The 23,307-nt window shown below is 45.0% G+C and overlaps 1 protein-coding gene across 1 annotated transcript in view; it reads right to left on the reverse strand.

Moving 5' to 3' along the window:
• The window catches only part of SPON1 (spondin 1), a 377,921-nt gene that overhangs the window by 138,364 nt on the left and 216,250 nt on the right, over window positions 1-23,307 (reverse strand). The window contains exon 6 of the mRNA XM_004711560.2: window positions 9,869-10,017. Within this exon, the coding sequence (XP_004711617.1) occupies window positions 9,869-10,017 (149 nt within the window). The remainder of the gene's footprint in view (window positions 1-9,868; window positions 10,018-23,307) is intronic.

Below are 23,307 nucleotides of genomic sequence, written 5' to 3' on the forward strand. Positions count from 1 at the left end.
CCCCCCCCAGTATTTGAATGAAGAGTCACCCAAGCTGCTCATTTAGCTTTGGGAAACCAAAGTGTGGGTCATATAGCCAACATCTGGGGCCATGTGCAGCACAAGTAAGTGGAGGCGGAGTTCTGCTGAGAAAGGACAGAAGGAGGAATGCGCATGGAAAAGGATAGAAAAGACCATGTGTCTGGGGGTGGGTTGGGGAGCCAACAGAGACATGGTTGTCTTAGCCTGAGATCTTCCAGGGCTAGTTCTCCTAGGACTTTCTGAATCATTTCAAACATGGATTTTTAAGAACCCTCCTTTCGCTCTCCAATATCTTCTTCCTCTTTCTTGAGCTACTCTGAGTGGAGTCCTGTTCTCACAGTCAAAAGAGACATCCTTAAGACACCTTCCTTAGGCTTGAAAGCCTTGACCTCATTGCAGTCCGTTAGTTCATGTCCTATTAGCTACGAGGAGGGCATCATATCTATCCCCTTCTGGGCTGCTTCTAGGTCTCGTTTGGAGGTGGACTTGAACCAGCTCCAGTGAGCACTCCAGCTAAGGGCCTTCCAAGGCAGGGAAGAGTATGAGCACAGACATGGAGTCAGAATGCGCTGGGAGCTTTGCGGTGGAGCTGGAGTAATGGGGCAGGAGGAAGCTAAGCAGGGGGAAGGGTGATGGCCAGTCATGGCTTTATCCTCTGGGGGCTCTCAAACTCTGAGGAGTGCCAGTATGAATGCGAACAATTAGAACTTGAGGAATGAGAATCACTTCATTTCCTAGTTCTTGGATGGACTCTTAGGACAAACCCCTCATTTTACTGACTAGAAAGCAGAGACCTAAGAATGAAAATGTAGTAATACTTGGTAACATTTAGTGAGCTGTGGAGTTTTTCATGGCCTTACATGCATGTGAAAGCTGGAGAAGGAATAAGCGAGACCAGGGGACACTGATGCATTTTTAAGGTTGTGTTGGTGAAGAATATTGAACGTACCTTGGGCTGCCAAAAAGAATGAATAAATATGTCTCAGTAAAAGTACCATAAGCATGCTCCTTAGAAGTGAGATCGGCAATGCAAGAACACTCCATTCTATTAAACTGGCATTTCATGATGCTCACTTTCCCGACACAACCACTGAAGACAAAGCGGGTGCATAAACAAATGTGGTGAAGAAAGCTGATGGTGTCCGACTATCAAAAGATATAGCATTTGGGGCCTTAGCTGCTTTTTTACTTTCAAGCCTTTATCTAGCTGAGAAGCAACAAAACCCACATGGAAGAAGCACATCAGCCTGTGCAATCATGAGGTGTCGAAGGGATCAGGCATCAAAGAACAAAAAAAATCATATCATTGTGAATGAGGGGGAATGCGGGGTGGAGACCCAAAGCTCATCTGTAGGCAATTGGACATCCCCTTACAGAAGGGTCATGGGGAGATGAGCCAGTCAGGGTGCAGTGTCGCAACGATGAAACATACAACTTTCCTCTAGATCCTAAATGCTTCTTCCCCCACAACTATCATCCCAATTCCACCTTATAAATCTGGCTAGACCAGAGGATGTACACTGGTACAGATAGAAACTGGAAACACAGGGAATCCAGGATAGATGATCCCTTTAGGACCAGTGGTGAGAGTGGCGATACTGGGAGGATGGGGTAGAAAGGGGGAACCGATGACAAGGCTCTACATATAACCTCCTCTCTGGGTGATGGACAGTAGAAAAGTGGGTGAAGGGAGATGTCGGACAGTGCAAGATATGACAAAATAATAATTTATAAATTATCAAGGGTTCATGAGGGAGCTGGGAGGGAGGGGGAACATGAGGAGCTGATGCCAGGGGCTTACATGGAGAGCAAGTGTTTTTAAGAATGATGAGGGCGATGAATGTACAAATGTGCTTTACACACTGATGTATGTATGGTGCAAGACTGGGCGATGTTTCCTTCTGTTGTATATAGGGTGGCTATGAGTCCGAACCGACCGGATGGTCCCTAACAACCAGAAGCGAGCCCAGGCTCTGGGCCACCCGCTGTCTACTTAGCAGCTGGTTTCATCCTCCCAGTAACTACGGACTCAGCACGATAGTCAGGAAGTGGTAGAGTCAGCATAGTTGAACCTAGGAAATGTGCTCTTCTCCATTATGCCAGATAACTTCTACAAAAGCAGTGAGGACGATGGGGGCTTTATCATTAGAAATCAAAGCTGATGAAGAGAAAAGGGGAGAAGGAATGAATACACATGATTTTCTTAATTGGATAATGCAGCAGCATGCTGTGATTCATGGAAAACACCTGACATCAGGCAATGCTTTTAAATAAAAAGAAAGTGATTAAAAGTTTAGAAAGCATAAAAATCAGAGTCACAACATTTTAGTAGCCACAGGCTATCTCTTAGGATTTGAAGAAGATGAGGAATGAAAATTCTCAAACCTTTTCAAGCCTTTCCCAGAAACTTCTAAACAGTTTCAACTTTAAAGAAAAAGAACACCTGCTTGTTATTGATTCTTGAGCCACAGGTAGTGCAGTGAACCTGCAGCTCACTCAAGTACTCTGCAACAGCGAAACCTCTTGAAGAAGCAATAGTTGACGTCTGTATTGGGGTTCGATGCGTCTTGGTGGCACTGTTGGGAATGCAATGGCCTGCTAATGGGGAGTTCTACGAGTTGAACCACCAGCTGCTCCTTGGGAGATGAGGCCGTTAGCTTCCATAACGATTTACAGACACCGACACCCAGGGAGCAGTTCTACTCTGCTCCATCGAGCTGCTGTGAATCAGAAGTGAGTAGACAGCACCTAACAACAACAACAACAACAGTGTCATGTGCCTCTAGTGGCCTGTGCTCAGCTATGAACTATGGCACCACTGAGGCCTGGCAATCTACTTCTCCAAGCTCACAGCCATTATAAGCCCCGGAGAGCATCGTTCTCTGTTGGCACATATGGCGTCTTCATGAGTCAGAACTAAAAAAAAAAAATGGCCAGGGAAGCCTTGAACCCTATGTAAACCTGAAGAGTGGCGTTGTTTGTCTTGTGCACACTTCCTGGGCGGAGGGCTCTTTCAGCATTCATGGTTGAGGTAGTTAGTTTATTGTGTCAAACTGGCCGATAAACACATGTTGGGATTAACTGAAGGGCAGAGAGATAAATGGCTCTGTGAGCCTCACCTTTCTTGTCTCTTGCTCTTTGATCATCAGACCAGTGTGCGGCTGCCTTGTTCTGTGCCTCAGTTTGCAAGCTTCACTACCTGTGGGACACCTAACCCATGGACTGTGTCACTGTAGTTTGAGATTCCTTTAAGACCTGCTTTGCCACACTACTGGAGTATACATTGCTTGAGCTGGGGACTGTCAGGCCCTGTCATCTGGCTGACTGTTGGTGACCTGCCTTGCTGTTTGCTGCCTGTGCCTGGATAGCCTGAATTGCTCTATAGAGGACTACCTGGTGGCCCTCAAGACTTGAAGGACTTCCAGTGTCTCACAACTGTCTCATGGGAGTGAGTTGCACTGGGCTATTTGTAGTGCTCTATACTTTAAGTAACTGTTTATATCTATCTGTGTAAACATATATAAAAGTATTAGCATTCTGGTTTTGTTTCTCTAGAGAACCCTGTCTAACACAATGGTTTAATAGAAGAGATATTCCTGGCTCAATTGTTAATTAATCGCTATTTACTGAGCATCTCATTATGTGTGAGATACTCTTAGGTACGGGGGATAGTCTAGTGAACATCTAGAAACATGGAAGATGAACTTTATGCAAAAGGTTCTCTCTTGCTACAAGGAAGTGCTGAGCAAAATATATATTTAAAAAAAATCTAGGTGAGTTTAGAAAAACTCCCCACATGTCAGAAATGGGGAGAGAAGTCTAACCCAGAACAGAAGGCAAGAGCTGATGCATGGTGACCTTGGGCTGGGATATGGGCTCCCTGGGCTGGAGACAGGCAGGAAGACAAGGGGAAGTCTTGAGCTGATGGGATGTGAAACCTCAGAAAGACAACCCTAGAGAGCTGGGCATTTTGAGTAGCTACCCTGTTTATGAGCAGAGGATGAGAAAAGGTTACACTAACCACCTCCGGAATATGGCCGGGAAGCTTGCCATCCCCCCAGCACCCTGCGTTAAAAGAAGTCGCCTTCAGAAATAGAATCTCCCCAGCCTTTCCTGTGTGTAAAGGAAGAGCCCATGTTGACAGGAACCATGCAGGGAGGAGCCCCATGGTAAGAAACAACAGGAAAACCAGGTGAGATCAGGAGAAGGAAATCGAACATCGTTTTGTGGAGGCATTGCAAGTTTTCCCCTCTCACAGGAAAGGGGAAAAATTGCTAAAGATGAACAAATAATAATAATTTTAAAAAAAAAGCAACCTAGGGATGGGTGGAAAGAGCAAGTTAAATGAAAAGGAAAATAAGTTCCTTAATTTCTGAGAGATACAAAGGAGGGCATCAGAGTGGTAACCTTCAGTGTGGATTACAACTCAATGTAAAGAAGGTCAAAAATCCTCACAACTGGACCAATGGGTAACATCATGATAAATGGAGAAAGGGTTGAAGTTGTCCAGGATTTTGCCTTGCTTGGATCCACAATCAATGCTTATGGAAGCAGCAGTCTAGAGCTGTTACACTGGGTAGATTTGCTGCAGCAGACCTCTTTAAAGTATTGAGAAATCAAGGCTGTTACTTTGGGAGTCAAGTTGTCCCTAACACAAGCCATTGTATTTTCCATTGCCTCCTATGCGTGTGGAAGCGGGACGTTGGATAAAGAAGTCCTTAGAAGAATCGATGCATTTGAATTGTGGTGTTGGAGAAGAATACCGATAGTACCATGGCTGATAAAAGGACACATCGATCTGTCTTGGAAGAAGTACAGCCAGAGTGCTCCTTATAGGAAGGGTGGCAAGACTTTGTCTTACACACTTTGGACATATTGTTGGGAGCGACCAGTCCCTGTCTGTGTTAGACAGGGTTCTCTAGAGAGATAAAACCATATTCCTGATAATATAATATATTTATTTATAAAGATAATTAGATATATAACGAGAAATGAAATGTTAAATCATATACAGATAAATATACGATACAAGAAATAAACAGTTAAATTAGAAGCACTATAAATGGCTTAGTGCAACTCACGTCGTCGTGAGAGAAAGTTGAGAGACTAGCAGTCCTTCAAGTCTCTATCTGATGCCAGATCTTCCTCTATTTGTAGAGAGAGCTAGGCTATGTCAGCACAGCAACCAATCACAAGGCAGGTCACCAATCGCCAGTCCCCAGCTCCAGAGAAGTCTTAAAGGGACCTCAACTCACAGCAACACAGTCCACAGGCTGTGTAGCCTTTAAATTGAAGCATAGAACAAGCAAGGCAGCCGCACACTGGTCCGATGATCACAGAGCGAGAGACAAGAAAGGCAAGGCTCACCAAGCCATCCATCTCTCTGCCCCTCAGTCAATCCCACGTGCGTTTATCAGCCAGGCTGGCACAATAAACTATCTCACTGTCGAAGGACATCATGCATGGTGAAGTGGAGGGGCAGCAGCAAAGAAGAGGGGGGCCTTGAATGAGATCGATGGACATTGTGGGTTCAATTGGGCTCAGGTATCGGAACCATTGCAGCGATGGCGCCGGACTGTGTGGTGTGTCTTTCTGTTGGCACAGGGTCACAATAGGTCAGAACTAGCTCCATGGCACCGAACAACAAGAACAACGGCATCGGAGATCACAGGATGATCTGAGAGAGACCATTAGACATGTTTAAAATGATTGAAGGGACAAAAGGAGTCATAATGGAGGAATCCGATAGCATGAAAAGAAGCCGAGTTCAGTTTGACATGGCGGCGCAGGGAAGCATGTCTGCTTCCAAGGGACTCATTGTTTCCTTGGGAGGCAGTCAGGGAAACAAATAATGATGACGCAGACTTAGGGAAGGACGTTTCAGAGATGAGGCTCCAAACTTGCTCTTCTTAGAGGAGGGGACATTTCCACTAAACTATGTATTACACACACACACAAGCTATTAGCTGGACTGACTTGATGACAGTTATGTGTGTGTTTATAACTTTTGTTCACTGAGATGGAGTGGGGCAAGCAGGGTGGAGTGAACTGCGTGAATTTAACAGAGAAGCTAGAGAGTGGGTGGAGGAAGACTCAAGGAGGATGCTTGCTAGGTTCTTGAGCATGAATACTGGGTGAATGGTGCCACCATCTTTGGACCAGCAACGAACAGAGAACAAGGTCTAGTACATCCCTCATCCATGTGTGCTGGCAGAAGGTAGAAATGGTCTTAAGTGGGATGCAGAGTTTCCATAACAATGACATTGCGTTCTTCCGCTTTGGGTTTCCAATCTACCTACAAGTGCAACCTACCATTTCTTACTGCCTCCACCTGCCATGGCCTACCCATTTGTGGCCTGCTAGGCCATAGTCTAGAAGTTTCCATTCCTAGTCCCCATAGAAGAAGCATTTGCCTCCATTCTCCTCTAAAGAGTACACACTGCGCCCTTCCCCACCCTCTCTAGACACTAACATCATGATTGCTGATAGCACTGCTATAATTTTTCATTAATTTTCCTGGTGTGTTTTACAGTTAGTATAACATTAAAATTTATAATCAAAGTATTATTACAATTTTCCACTACTAATGGAATTATTATTTTTGTTCATTTGTGTTGGAAATCTATTAGCATAAATTTTACTTCCAACAATATCCTTTGTGAGTTTCAATGCCCTTGAAACTTGCAGTGAATGATAAGTCTATCATAAGAGAGTGCTAGTAAGCATATAGACATCTTTCTGGAGGGAAAAAGGGCTTTTTATTTTCATCGTGGTTGGACTTGAGTTCTTTGATAGAATGATTGGTAGGATATAAGGTATTAAAGGCTGAGAACACAGTGTTAGCTCGTCGCTGTGTTCAAACACATTCCCCAGTTATTGAGAGGACACCTTTATATTCTGGGAGGATGCATACTCTTGTTCCTTTCATGGTGCTTCTTACCTGACTTACGGAAAAAAAGTATAATGAATTATGTGCTTGCAGGGGACAAACTAGGAATTGTTTGGAAGTGAAGGGATCTGGCATCTTTCTGTTGAATGGATTTTCCAAGGAGTGGGGGATTTTGAAGCATGACATGATTCCAGAAGGCTGATGCAGAGGCTAGCAAGCGATGATGCTAGAATGCCCAATAAGCAAGGTAAGCATGGGTTCACTTGTGCTTATTTACTAATATATACTGCACAATTCCATGCTTCTTCACCACATCCAAGATTCTGTTTCCTGATATGGCTGGTATCTGTCTCTTCCTCAAGCCCACAGGACCTTCCTATTGAATCAAAGTCTCTTTTCAAATTTCTAATCCTGGACAGGACTGGAGCACCTGGTAAGCAAGGTAAGCAAGACCTTAGACCCAGGTGGAAATTGTTCACTACAGATGTATCAGTTGGCATAAAGAAGGCCAGGCTTAACTTGCTCTCATGACACCCACATGACATGGGTCACTGCAGAATGGTAAGTACAAGCAGGCCCATGCTCACCTCACTTATTGGGTAGGTCTGCCGTTGCTAGTGAGAAAAGTCTCTTTGTGGGGCAGTGGAGCTATATGGGCAAGGCTGACTTCACAAGTTTGTGACTTGGCTAATCAGCCGGGCCTGGGGCTCAGCTTGATTTGTGTGCTGCGGTCACCGTCCTGGAATTCTTGATATGTCTTAAACAAGGGGTCTCTCACATTTTGATTTTTCATTGGGCCTTCCAAATTAGGTCGCTGGACCTTTGTACAGGCGGTGGAGCCAGAAAGGCTTATGTTCAGATCCTACATATGGTGTTCTCTTACGACGACTGTGCCTCAGTTTCCTTGTTTGTAAAATGAGGATAATAGTATCTCTCTCTCTGGCCAGCTGTGAGGGCACTTTGGAAGGTACTGAGGGAGGCGGAGGCTTGCATAATGTCCATACGCAGTGCCAGCAGGAAGCTTATTCTGGTGGCTGTAAGTCAGGAAGACTGGTCAGCGGGAGTAGACAGGCCTTGCCTGGCTGGTACAGAGGATAAGACCAAGAGCCCCCCCCACCCCCAAGTACGGAATGTTTTCCAAGATAGGTATTCTTTAGGCTGGGAGGGTCTCATACATGAAGGGTCACTGCTTTTGTTGCTAGGACACGTGACAGAGGGCATTCACTAGCACAATCGAGTCTCAGGATTTCTCCATAGAAACCTCTCAAGAAAGCCAGCACCTGAAGTGCCTTGGCCTTATTTGTAAACTTTTGTATTTTAACCGTGATTTGGGACAAATGACTTTCACTGCACATCAGATCTTGACAAGCCAATGTGTCAGTGATGTGAATCCCAAGCAAAGGTCCCCCCGTGACAGGTCTGCTAGCATGGGGCCAGCATGGAGACCCTCCGTGGTCTTAAAGAAGGGCACGGTCAAGCTAATGTCTGAATAAACGATGCCAGCTACTACGCACGACAGCCCGTGTCAGAGGAGCGCCAAGCGGTGAGACGGCTAAACTTCTGACGAGTAATATGGGATCTTAGAAGATTTGGTTCAACTCTTTTTCCTCCCTACTCTCCAGAAAAAAATAACAAGAAGTCTTTAGATCAAATTAACCACCAACACCAGCATTTTAGGCTCTGCTCCAAAAAGATTCCTCCAGGGAGTGTCGTCAGAGTCAGGCGACCTTCATTGGCTTCAACTGGGGAGTCGTGCGAGTGCGGAGTCCAGCTGGTAGATTTCAAGGGGAATCACTAAGGCCTTAGCTGGTCCGCCCCCAAGTGGTCTGAGCATGCACACCCTGTGCTGAGGTGGGCAGGTGGAATCCGTTCCTGTGATCACTGAGCCTTTTCGGTCTGGAGGCCCCTGCTTTCCCTCAGGAGGTGAAGGGCCAGAGTACGAAGAGATTGGCAGCGTCTCAGGACCCTGTGTTGTGAAATGGCCACACTCCAAGTAGAGTTTTCTCCCTTTTTTTCCTACCTCCACAGCTCTTGGTGTGCAGCGGGACCCAGCTGCCACTGCGCTGTCTCAGGCGGCGTTAAAAAATAACCCAGAAACCCCACGGCTCTCCAGTTGATGCCAGCTCACAGGACACAGTAGCACTGTGACAGGAGGTTTCTGAGCCTGTCCATCTTTATGGAAGCAGACTGCTTCATCTTTGTCCTGTGTAGCAGCTGGTCGCTTTGAACCACTGACCTTTTGATTAGCTGCCCAATACTTAACCTACTGCTCTACTGGGTATCTTCAGGCTGGGTAGTGACAGTTCAAGGGGATGCTGCCTCACTAGGATTGGGGCCCTTGAAACCCAGGGCCCTTCCAAAATTCTCTTCTCAGCCTCTTTCTAGTGCTGACTGGCTCAGCCTTTTGCTGAAGCATGATGGCATTGGAGGATAAACAAATCAAAGAGCATTAGAGGATCATTTTCCTCTTCTCTCTCTGTGGGATGAATGGGGGCCTAGAGAGTGGGCTGCTGGGCCCCCAGGACACGGAACATAAAACACAGTTCAGTCTACGGTGCTTCTGATAGCTGATATGTCAACATCCTGAAGACACAGAAAAATGTGTCCGTACATGCATTCTTATTTTCAGAGATGGCAGTATTGGCTTAGACAGCTTGAATATCAATCCCTGACCCTTTACCCCAGTGAGAAAAGCCATCATTCCCCGCAGTGACTCTCAGTAGACTAGTGACATGACAACAAGGCATCGCACGGAGGAGAGAGCACAAATGCTTTCAGGAAGATGAACCCCTCGACCTCTGTCTGGTGCTTCAATAGTAAAAACAAAGTCCCTAACTTCAGTAAAGAGACTTAGCTTTCAATGCACTCTTTGCCCAACACATTAAGTTCCTGGGACAGAAACCTAAGGAAGGGTTTCATCCTATTATTTGTTTTTTGGTCAATTCTGTATTTTCTTACCTGTTGTCGAATTTCTTCCTCCATTTTCACCGGGGAACCCAATTCTGCTACTTGCTTGACACCTTCACTGGCGTATCCTCCGTATTCCCACAGCACGTAATTCTTGGAGTGGGATCCACCAATGATTGCAGACCAGTGATTGGCCCGACCTGGGGAAGCCAACCAGGATGCAGTTAACATGTGACTAAAACACGAGTCTCTTAGGTGATACAGAGGAGATGTCATTTAACAAGGATGACACTTTAACCACTGCTTTTGCCTTCTTTTGTGTTAGGATTTGTGCAGAATTTCCCATTCTTAGAAGTAGTAAGCAAGTAAGTATTGGGAAAGTGCAGATGGGGCAATAGAAGATGTGGGGCCAAGACACAGAGATGGCCTAGAGACATGGATTTCATCCGGGACCGTCTCAGGGAGGGGGCAGCTGAGATTGGCAAGGCCGATCAGATTTGTAGAGTGGGAGAGGGAGAAATGGCCATTTTTGGCAGACTCAGAAACATTAAATCAGACTGTGTGTTTGGGGAGGCATAGTTATGCAGCATCGCTGGGTTACACACTGTCCAGGGGAGCACCAGAGAACGATGCTGGGGAGGGAGGGAAGGGCCTGCTTGTGGAGGGCCTTGTTTGTCTGCTTAGGAGATTGGAATGTCATTTGCAGGGGTCTGGACCCCACTGAAGGGTTCTGGTCAGGGGGAAGACATTGATCACATTTGAATTTTAGGTACATCATCAGAATGGACTATTAGTGGGGAGGAAAACCCTAGTGGAGAGCTGGAAAGAGGAACAAGGAACAGAAAATAAAAAGTGGATAAGGGCCTTTAGAAATTCTCAGGAATAAAATAAACATTGTCTTCTCCTGGCTTTCTGTCCCTTCCAGGATCAGGGCAGGTAGATTAGCACAGTTAAAGGACTGGATACATGGAAGTGACCAGTCCACAGTGGTTTGGTGACAAACACACCGGATGGTGACTGTAGTGGTACACAGGAGGGAATTAATGCATACACAAGATCAGGGGGAGAGCAGAAACATATCTGGGTAGGGCCAAGAAAGAACTGGATTCTGGAGTTTTATCAAAGCCTGGGGGGTGGGGGAGATGTGAGCCTTAATGTCAAACATCAGCACCATGCATCATTTATTTCTGCATATTATTTGGATGTGGTGACACTAAAAAGCCCCAAAGCCCCTTCTATCAAATAGACTCAGCTAGGGCTTCTGTGACCGTAACTCTTCACAGGTGCGCATCACGTCATTTTCCTCCTGTGGAGGGGCTGGTGGTCTGAAATGCTGACCTTGCGGTTCGCAGCCCAGCACCTAAACCACAGGGCCAGCAACTCGGGGCTGAGATATTGAAAGTGTTAAAAAAGCAAAGCTGTCACTCTGAGGACCAAGGTCAGGATATTTTCCATCGCCGCATGTGAAAGCTGGACAAGTAAGAAGGAAGATTGGGAAATATTTGATGCATTTGAATTATGAAGAGAGCAGAGAACACTGGATATGCCACAGACTGCCTGGAAAATGGCCAGTTTGAAACCACCAGCTGCTCCTTGGGAGAAAGATGAGGCTTTTCACTCTGCTGTTGGGTCGCTCTGATTGCAATTGACTGATGGCAGGGAGCCAGGGGGACGAACAGATCGGCCTTGGAAGAAGTGCAACTCGAAGGCTCCTGGGAAGGGAGGGTGTTGAGGTTTCATCTCACGTACTTTGGACATGTTGTCAGGAGGGACCAGTTCCCCAGAGAAGGACATCTTATTTGGAACAGAGGAGGGTCAGTGAACAAGAGGAAGACCCTCAAGGAGATCGATCAACACAGTGGCCGCAACAGTGGCGCAAGCCGAGCAATGAGTGGCGAGACAGTGAGGATTGGACAGTGTCTTGTTCGCATGTACAAAGGGTTCCTGTGAGCCAGCACTGGTGTGATGGCACCGAACAGCACCGTCCTCAACAAGCTACATATAGTGATCACAGGGTTAGATCAGTTTTCACAATTCCTCAGTTGGTTTTAGAAAAACTCCAGTTAAAGAACATTTTAACTGAGAAACTTGAGCTAGGTGGGCCCAACTAATATTTGCACCTGGTGACCTAGCGTGGGAACAACTTTCCATCCTGCTTCACCAACTAAGAAAATGATTCTGTAGTGTCTGGGGTCTTAAAGGCTTGTCTTGAAGCAAGCAGCCATGCAAACAAGTGTCAACTAAGTCCACATGGAAGAAGCACACCAGCCTGTGTGATCCAAGGATTGTCAATAATAAAATTCAAATATGAGGGAAGGAACGGTATCAGAGCTTAAACTGTGAACACCCAGTTTGCATGAGGTGACGGATAATAGTGGAAGCCCGAAATTCATTTGCAGGGACCCCACATAAATTAAGCCTCTGGCAAGTCCCCTCTGAACATAGTCCAGAGATGTTAACAGTCTTACTATCAGACAAAGAGCATTGTACGGTAGATTGTGGCAGATGTAGTTCAGGAAGGCCCTCCAGGAGTTGGGTTGACATCATGGCTGCAGCAATGGTCTCCAGCATGATGATGGTGCAGGACCACACTGTGTTCGTTTGGCTGTGCACCGGGTCGCTGTGAGTCGGAATTGATTTGATGGCTCTTAACAGTCAGCACCACAACAGTTACATTAGAATGTAATGTCTAATCAGTTGATTTCCCTTTTGACTAATTTTAAAGTTGCTTCAGGTTTTAAATATTTTCTGCTTTTTGTTTGAGGTTTTTCTGTTTTGTCTAGAGATTGCTGTAGGTTTTTTTTTTTTTTTGCTTGATAGCGTCCTGTTTGTGTTTTGTATGATTTTCTGAATATGAACTCCAGGATAGGTAGATCCACAGAGACAGTAACTGAATTGCTAAGTGCCGAGAGACACGCCAAGGAGAGGATGGGGGACATGGGGACCTAAGAATAATGAGTATGAGAAGAGAAGTTCTGAAATTGATGGTGATGATTCCACAAATCTTAATATGATCTAACAATTGAATTGTATGATATGTGAAATGTATGCCAATAGAAGTACTTCAAAAAAAGAAAAGAAAACGATTCTGAACGAGACCTATTTCTAGGTTACTATGTGATCCTCTCCTCCATGGGCACATTAAGAACAGCGTCTGGGGTCGTAAAGGCTTGAAGACAAACAAGCAGCCGTCTAGCTGAGAAGCATCAAAGCCCACATGGAAGAAGCACACCAGCCTGTCTGACCATGAGGTGTAGAAGGGATCAGTGGGTGCCCCCTTTACTGACATAATCACTGAAGACAAAAGTGTGCATAAGCAAATGTGGTGAAGAGAGCTAATGGTGACTGGCTATCAAAAGATAAACAAGCGGCCATCTAGCTGGGAAGCATCAAAGCCCACATGGAAGAAGCATACCAGCCTGTCTGACCACGAGGTGCAGAAGGGACCAGTTATCAGACATCAAAGAACTAAAAATCAAATCAGTGGGTGCCCACCTTCCTGATACAATCTCTGAAGACAAATGCGTGCATAAGCAAAGATGGTGAAGAAAGTTGATGGTGCCCGGCCATCAAAAGATACAGCATCTGGGGTCTTAAAGGCTTGAAGGTAAACAAGTGGCCAACTGGCTCAGAAGCAACAAAGCACACATGGAAGAAGCACACAAGCCTCTGTGACCACGAGTTGTCGAGGGGATCAGGGATCAAAGAACAAAAAATATCATTGTAAAGGTGGGTGAGTGCAGAGTGGAGACTTAAAGCCCATCGGTAGGCAATTGGACACCCCCTTGCTGAAGGGTTGTGGGGAGGAGATGAGCCAATCAGGGTGCAGGGCAGCAACGATGAAACATATAACTTTCCTCTAGTTCTTAAATGCTTCCCCCCCTCAATATCATGATCCCAATTCTACCTTACAAATCTGGCTAGACCAGAGGATGTACATTGGTACAAATAGCAACTGGAAACACAGGGAATCCAGGACTGATGCCTCCTTCAGGACCAGTGGTGAGAAGGGCGAGGCCTGGAGGGTGAAGGGAATGTGGGGTAGAAAGAGGGAACTGATTACAAGAATCTATGTATTGCCTCCTCCCAGAGGGAGGGACAGCAGAGAAGAGGGCCTGGGGACGTTGGACAGTGTAACTTATGACAAAACTATAAGAAGTTATGAATTATGAAGGGGGGAGGAGGGGGAAAATGAGCAGCTGATATTAGGGGCTAAAGTGGAAGGCAAATGTTTGAGAATGATGAGGGCAACAATTGTACATATGTGCTTGACACAATGGGTGTATATATGGATTATGACAAGAATTGTATGAGCCCCCAATTAAAAAAAAAAAACATTGGCCCAAACCTAGGCTGCAATAGAGGGGAGGTACACTCTGCCTTAGTCCATGACATCACCATGTGAATCTATTCAGTTACTTGGTCATTATTTCCAATACATCAAGGGAAATGCAAGCTCTGGGTTCATCTCTCATCTCTCAAGAGAAGGCAGATGGGAGATTCTTCTGGGTGTTTCTCCAATTCATGTCCTGGGTGGGGCGAGTGTTTTAGTTATCTTCTAACTCAAGAGTGCTGCTTGCTTATGAGGAAAACTGGTCATCAATTATGACCTTTGTACACTTGGCCAAAGGGAGACCAGGCCCAGCCTGGCTGGTTATACCAAAATACCTCCTAGCTCTAGACCCATTCTACCTGCACTCTGTGGCTTAGCACATGCTGTTCCTTCTGTGCTCTCTTCTTGGCCAACTCTTATCCATACTTTATCAAGAGCCTGCCAAGGGCCAACACCCAGAGCTGATCTAAGCCCTATTCTGGTCACATTTTATTTTATTTTATTTTTTTAATAAAAATCATTTTATTGGGGGCTCTTACAAATTCCATACATCAATTGTATCAAGCATATGTTGCTATCATCATTTCCAAAATATTTTCTACTTGAGCCCTTGGTATAAGCACCTCTTTCCCCCCACCCCCACCCTAGTGAATCCTTGATCAATTATTTCATATCTTAAAAAATTTTTTAATCGTTTTATTGGGCTCATACAACTCTTATCACAATCCATACCTACATCAATTGTGTAAAGCACATTTGTACATTCATTGCCCTCGTCATTCTCAAAACATTTGCTCTCCACTTAAGCCCCCGGCATCAGGTCCTCATTTTTTCCCCTCCTTCCCTGCTCCCTCATAAGCCCTTGATAATTTAGAAATTATTTTGCCCTGTCCAATGTCTCCCTTCACTCACTTTTCTGTTGTCCGTTCCCCAGGGAGGAGGTCACATATAGATCCTTGTAATTGGTTCCCTCATTCCAACCCACTCTCCCTCTACCCTCCCATTATTGCCACTCACACCACTGGTCCTGAAGGGATCATCTGCCCTGGATACCCCGTTTCCAGTTCCTATCTATACCAGTGTATATCCTCTGGTCTAGTCAGATTTGCAAGGTAGAATTCGGATCATGATAGTGCGGGGGTGGGAAGCATGTAGGAACTACAGGAAAGCTGTATTTTTCATTGTTGCTACATCGCACCCTGACTGGCTCGTCTTCTCCCCAAGACCCCTCTGCAAGGTGATCTCCAGTGGCCCACAAATGGGCTTTGGGTCTCCACTCTGCACTCCCCCATCATTGACTATGGTAAGAATTTTTTGTTCTGATGATGCCTGATACCTGATCCCTTCGACACCTCGTGATCGAACAGGCTGGTGTGCTTCTTCCATGTGGGCTCTGTTGCTTCTGAGCTAGATGGCCGCTTATGCTATACCTTTTGATAGCTGGGCGCCATCAGCTTTCTTCGCCACATTTGCTTATGCACCCGTTTGTCTTTAGTGATCGTATCATGGAGGTGAGCACAGAATGATATGATGTTTTGTTCTTTGACGCCAGATAACTGATTCCTTCGGAACCACATCCAGTCACATTTATCATTACTGTTGCGAGTCTATTTCCCTACTATATTGTAAGCTCCTCTAGGGAGCCAAGCTTACTGCTGATCCAGTGTCTCACACAGTGTCTGATACATTGCCTGACCAGAGAGAAGATCTGCATATATCTGATTCAGTGTGATGGTACTGCTGCCACCTCTCCATGAACGCACTCAGCCACATCACATGCCGTCAAAAAAAGGGCATTGGTCTTAAAGCCGGGAAACAATTCAAATCCAAGCATTGCCACCAACTAGCTGCAGAAACTTGATCAAATCCCAATTACTTAATCTCCTTGGGTTTCCAGCTCCCTTACGAACCTGTTATGTGCCAATAGTGCTTTCACATACATTATCAGCCTTTTCAATCTATGATGAGAATGAAATGAAATTTTAAATAAGATAATGCATGTAAAATCACTACTGGCACACAATAGGCACTCAATAATTGGAACTTTCTTAGCAGGTAAGAAGTCTAAAAAAGGTGAGTAAAGCATGAAAGTTGCCTGTAAGGGGAGGAGAGGAACCAGAGCTCATCCTCTCTTGGGGAACAATGCAAGTAATTTCCGTATTAGAAAGGCTGTTGGTATTAGGTGAGTGGTAGTCACACAGGTGAAGAATGCAGTAGAAGAAAGGGGTGGTGACCCTGCTGGGCTATGGCTTCAGGCATCCACTAGTAGCCTTGACTCAGCCATTCATTCTCTCAGAACCTGTTTCTCATCAGGAACAATGATGACCAGGTTGGACGGCCTCCCAGAGATGTGAATTGACTGAGTTAAAAAGACTATAAGAGCTGAAAAGAACTGCACAAAACAAAGACTTCAGTGTGACTACCGATATGAGGGATCTTCAAGAAGTTCATGGGAAAAAACCCCTTATCTTTTCATTCTATCTTTCCATGAGCTTTTGGCTCTCCCTTATGTAGCACTCTGAGAACCCACAGGAAGAACTCAAGAGATGAAGAAGTGATAAAACTTCCTCACTCGGAGGAGATCTTCTAAAGAAATAAATAGAAAGGAGAACAAATTTAAAGTGGGGAAATGATGCAGCTATCAGAGCAAGAATTTTTATTAGTAATGTAGATTGAAAAACAAAACAAAGTAAAACACTGACATTGAGTTGATGCTAATTCATAGCAGCCCTCTAGCACAGGGCAGCACTGCCTTGTGGGTTTCTGCAACTCTTTATGGGAGGGGAAGCCCCACCTCCCCCGGCTAGTGGTTTGGAACAGCTGACTTTACTTCTTTGCAGTAAGAGTAACCACGATACCACCAGGGCTCCTACTAATGTACATAAGGGGTATTAAATACCAATTGGGTATTGGGTGTGACCCAGTCCTTATCGCAACCTCCTTCTCATTTTACAGATGAGGAAAGTGGGGCCTCGAGAGATTAAATGACCTTTTCAGTTCCCAGAACTAGTGATGGACAAAGCTGGGGTCCAAATCCAGGTCCACTTGACCCCAGAGCACACCGTCTCTTCTAAGATGAAAAAGGCACCCACGGCCAGCTTAGGAGGGTGCAGAGATGCCATCTGTGGTCAAGGGCATGGAGATGGGGGGATGATGAAGGCCATAACCACTGTTGGCACATACTGAACAGTACTATGTGCGAGGCACCGTGCCAAGGAACTTGACATTATCTCATTAAACACTCAAAAAAGGAAAATCTTTTGATATGTGCACACACATATACACATACACAAAGCCATGATTTCCATTTACCATATGAGAAAACTTAGAACAGGTAATTGAGTAAATCCAGGATCATAGAAACATGAAAGAAGAAGCTGGAATTCAAACTTGGGTCTGTTTGGCACCACAGCCTACTTCTTCTTCACCAAACTGTATCATAGTAAACTTTTTGGCAGAGTGGTTACATGTTAGGCTTCTAACTGTATGGTTAGTGGTTGAAAACCACCAGCCACTCCTATGGAGAAAGAGGAGACTTTCTACTCCCATAAAGAGTGACAGTCTCAGAAACCCATAAGGATGGGTCTACCTTGCCCTACAGGGTTGCCATGTGTCAAATCAACTCAATGGTAATGAGAAATAATGGCCAGGGAAATGGAAAAATGGGATTAAAGATATGAGTCAATAAGAGGGAAGATTGGCCAGTTCTTAAGAGGTCATTTGATAAAGGAGTTAAAACTTTAACTTTTAGATTCAGACCAACATGTACTCTCACCTCAGTTCTGCGGCTTGATAGCTTATCGCTGTTCATGGTTTCTTCATCTCTGACCTGCCTCCTGCTGAAGGCTATGAATTCATGATGAGTGTCTGACATATAAAATGGGACCCATAGATAATACCTAGTTGAACTAGCTACTTGGCAGGCCAAATTTAGACAAGTTCGTGGAAGGCATGGGGATCAAAGGGAATCTGACCAGGTTATTGGATGGCAGTTTGACTTACAGAGATGAGACGTCAGGTGCAAAAAAGTGAATCTGAGATGGTGGCAAAGGGTCTGCAGAGCTGGGACACAGAGACGTACATTTACCTTGGGCTCCACTAGCCTCTTGGACACAGGAGGAGCAAGACAAAGAGAGAACCTTCAAGAGATCTGGGATAAGAGGCCCAGGCTAACGTTTGTGACTTTCTCCAAGGAGTATGTTGGAAGCTATCTCTGTGGCCCTCATTGAAATGCTGGGTCTTAGAAAGCAGAGTCAGAGAAGCAAAACTTCTACCAGCCCCATTCAGCTCTCAGGTAGGAACTTCGGTTCTCATGCCCTTCATCGGTTCCAGCAGTATTTCATGTGGCCTGCTTCTAGCTAGTTTGAGGTCCTTCCAGTAGCACGGCTGCAGTTTAGATGGATTAGGAGCAGATGGAAAGCTGGAAGAAATCCGTTAGACATTTTGAATTTGTGATGATCGGTTAACCATGTGCAGTGGTCTGAAAGACACCCCAGAAGGATTCTGAATGTGCATTCAATAACCTCCTGTCTGTCAATTTTCAATTGCTGGGCCTGATGCTAACTTACCAGTGTTCATAATGATGCCCCAAAGCCAGCATTGATCAGACAAAACCCATGTCTGGCATTGTTTCTGTGTTGGAGAGGTACATTGTACTGTAGCTGGATTCTCTTAAGCATTCTGCACATGTTAGATGTTCAGTGACAGCCCAGATTTCCTGGCTACTATTGTCAGTGGCCACAGTCCTTTGAAAACCCCAATCCTACAGCAAACCACTTATTTATATCTTTGACACCTATTAATAGAACTTGACTAACAAACTCAATCATTGTATATGTTACAACCTTCTGTTATCCAACCTCAGCTTCCTCCACTGTCTTCAGCTCTATTTTGGACCTGCATGAACTGTGAGGGAATTTGCTCTTGTAACTACAACCAAGTTCCTCCCATGTCAAAGTCTCAGCTTCCCGCCCCCCTTTATCTCTCAGTATATGACCTTACCACTAAATTCTCCTGAGAAGATCAAGGTCAATCCTTCCATAGATTCCTCCATGCACATGTGGCTGGTGACTCACAGAAAAATGTTGGGGGTCTGCCAGTCTTATTCACAAGAGTCTCTTGGATCACCCTTTCCTCTTGCCCTTGTTATTCTCACTCTAGGAACAGTTCCAGAAGCTTCCTGGATTCTGATGCTTTGAATTTGGCTACAGAACTTGACTCCTCTTGGGTTTGCCCCTGGGTGCTGCCCAGGACACAGCTTGTACTTGCAGTTTGGCTCTTCCTGCTCTTGGCTGCCTTCGGGACTCACCCTGACTAAGTTGCTCTGGGTTTTAGGATCTCATCTCAGGATGGCTTCCTGGCACAACACCTTTCACCTCTCTGCCTCCTTCACACAGCTGGCCTTGTTTTCCTTCCGAAAGACTCCCATGAAGTCTTTCCTTTTTATGGGCAATTGATCATGGTCTCTTCCATTTCTTCTGAGACTTCCAATAATATTATTTCATTCAATTGCCTGCATTTATTAAATGAAAATGTCTTAGACATATTCTGTTCTAAACCAGGAACTGGAAAACTAAAGCTCACCATCTGTTTGTTTTAATTCAATCAAGTTTTAAAATTTGATATAAGAGAGACCACCTGGCCAACAAAACTTAGCATATACAATCCGCTTCTTTGGGGAAAAAATTGCCGAAATCTGTAGTACGCTATAGAGACTCCAATATGAACAGACTTCATCACTGCCATTGAGATTTTAGACTGGTGAGTGGGTGGAGGGCATGGAGGACAGAAACTGACAATCAGGTTCATGTGATACAACTTTGAAAAGTCTCTCTCTGATCAGATATCAGGCATCATCAGAACAAAAAATCTTATCATAGTGAATGAGGTGGGGAGTGTGCAGTAGAGACCCAAAGCCCATTTGTAGGCCACTGGACATCCCCTTACAGAAGGGTCTCGGGGAGGAGATGAGCCAGTCAGGGTGCGATGTAGCAACGATGAATCATACAACTTTCCTCTGGTTCCTAAATGCTTCCTCCTCCCCCACTATCATGATCCCAATTCTACCTTGCAAGTCTGGCTAGACCAGAGGAGGTACACTGGTACAGATAGGAACTGGAAACACAGGGAATCCAGGGTGGATGATCCCTTCAGGATCAGTGGTGTGAGTGGCAATACTGGGAGGGTAGGTTGGAAAGGGGGAACTGATTACAAGGATCTACATGTGACCTCCTTCCTGGGGGACGGACAACAGAAAGGTGGGTGAAGGGAGACATTGGACAGGGCAAGATATGACAAGATAATTTGTAAATTATCAAGGGTTCATGAGGAGAGAGGGGAAAGTGAGGAGCGGATGCCAGGGGCTTAGGTGGAGAGGAAATGTTTTGAGAATGATGAGGGCAATGAATGTACAAATGGGCTTTGCACAATTGATGTGTGTATGGACACACCCACCCCCAAAGGGTCACCTAACTCAGGTTACACTCAAGAAGAATTCTGGAGAAGACGGCAGCTGAAGGAGCACTTGACAGATAAGCAGGACTCATCGTTGTTAGATGTCATCAAGTTGGTTCCAACGCATAGTGACGATCGACAACAGAGCGAAACGCTGCTTGGTCCGATGGCACCCTCACAAGTGTTCTTACGTGGGAGCCCCTGGTTGCAGCCACTGTGTCATCTTGCTGAGGCCCTTCCACTTTTAAGCTGCCCCTCTACTTCACCAAGCATGGTGTCCTTCTCCAGGGACTGGTCGCTCGTGACAACATGGCCAAGGTATGTGAGGCCAAGTTTTCCCATGCATGCATCTAAGGAGAATTCTGGTTGTACTTCTTCCAAGATAAATCTGTTTGTTCTTTTGGCAGTCCGTGGTATTTTCAATATTCTATGCCAGAATCATAATTCAGACTTACTGATACTTATTCAATGTCCATATTTCACATGCATATGAGGCCATTGAAAATACCATGGCTTGGGTCAGGCGCATCTGAGTCCTCAAAGTAGCCACTTTAAAGAGGTCGTGTGCAGCAAAATCACCCAATGCAATCCGTCATTTGATCTCTTGACTGCTGCTTCCATGAGCACTGATTGTGGCTCCAAGCAAGATGAAATGCTTCACCACTTTGATTATAGTGTTGTGCACTATGCCACCAGGGCTTCTTATAACACTCGTGATTAAATATGAGTTTGTTTTTTGTTTTTTTAAAGATTGTGGCAACTGTGTCTGGGATTCTAAAGTGGTCATCTTGATAAGTTTTCTCAAAAGCTACAGGACAATTATAGGGGTTTATTAAGTTTTAAGAGAATGAAAAACTTCATTTCATTTGGGGAAAAGGCCAAGGAAGTTGTACAGATAAATATGTTTCCCCATCATAACAATATACCTGCTCATTTTTCAAGGGTAGCAAAGATGGGGCTATGAGAATTACATTGGAAAATCTTACTCCATCCACCCTAGAGCCTTGATATTTAGATTTATTATTGTTTCCTAAACTCAAAGAACATTTAAAAGGAACACAATTTGTGTCCCTAAAGAAGGCCAAATTTGCCGTCAGTGTTGTATAAAAATAGAAGAGTGCAGAATTCTCTGGGGAAGGGTTTTATAACAGAGAGAAGGAAATAATGCCTTCAGACATGTACAGACCTAGATGGAGGATATTTTGAAAAGTGATATTTTATATATCTATATTGTTGATATTTTTAATATTTTTGTTTAATAAAGGATTCTATGATGTTGTAACAATGTGTGCATGTATTGCTAATGTATAGCCCACAACTTCTGTTGCTGGCTCTGATTGAACAGATGGCCCTGGAATTTCCCTCTAGCCACATAGAACTATAACACTGGGCCAACTAAATAAAGCAAAGGTCTTCAGGTGTTAGAAACAGACAGCAAAGAAGAGCAGTCACTGATATAAGAGAGACACAAGAGGCGAGGCCCCGGCTTCCCTGGATTTCTCTTTGCTGCAGCACAAACTGCAGACTGCCCCAATGTAGACCATCAGCAGATCCGGACGGACGAGGATGCAGAAGTAGAAATTAGGTGCCGAGAGTTGAATAGAACTTAGTAGTAACAATATCATAGAGGAGGATGTTTCACAGAGTAGGAGCATAGCAGCCCCCCTAGTAAGTCTTTCCCAAACATTAAGCAGAAAGAACATGGGCAAGGCAAGACTCCACAAAGCCTATCTGAGAATAGCTACTGGGAAGCTATGAGCTGAATGGAGAATGCAGTGGTCACAAATGAGTAATTCCAACCACCTCCATGAAAGAGATTTTGCTGCCCATTCTAAGCATTTGGCTGAGACTCTAGAAAAGCCACAGCATAGAAGTAAAACTACTTTAACTCTTGCATAAAGCCTTCTCTATAGTCACTCTTAACAATGTAACCGAGAGGACTGCCTAAAACCCAAATGAAGGCAGAACATGATAGTGGGACAAGAGGAAAGAATGAGGAGGCAAAGGGTAGTCATAGAGATGTAAATACATGTATATATCACGGGGGGAAATAGATCTATGTACATATATTTATAGGCTGAGTATTAAGAAAACAGGTGGACAGTGGACCCCTGCACAAATACTCCCTTAACACAAGAACACTTTGTTCTAACAATTCAGCAGTCTGTGATGCTCACCTGCCTGGCACAATCGTAAAGACAATGGGTGCACAAGAAAATATGAAGAAAGCGGATGGTGCTTGGCTACCAAAAGATATAACACCTGAAGTCACTGAAGACAATGAGTGCACAAGCAAGTGTGGTGAAGAAAGCTGATGGTGCCCAGCTACCAAAAGATATAGCACCTGAAGCCTTAAAGACCTGAAGATAAACAAGCACCATCTAGCTGAGAGACAACAAAACCCACATGGAGGAAGCACACCAGCCTGCCCCTACTTGATCGCTGAGGACATAGGGGGTACATTAGCAAAAGTGGGGAAGAAAGCAGATGGTGCCCGGCTATCAAATGATACAGCATCTGGGATCTTAAAGGCTTGAAGACAAACAGGCAGCCATCTAGCTAAAAAACAACAAAATCCACAAGGAAGAAGCACACCAGCCTACCCCGACACGAATGCTGAAGACAAAGTGGGTACATAAGCAAATGCGGTGAAGAAAGCTGATGGTGCCAAGCTGTCAAATTACATAGAATCTGGGGTCCCACA

Source organism: Echinops telfairi, unplaced genomic scaffold, assembly GCF_000313985.2.
Source record: "Echinops telfairi isolate 266 unplaced genomic scaffold, ASM31398v2 ScPeMD7_60;HRSCAF=208, whole genome shotgun sequence".
NCBI lineage: Eukaryota > Metazoa > Chordata > Mammalia > Afrosoricida > Tenrecidae > Echinops > Echinops telfairi.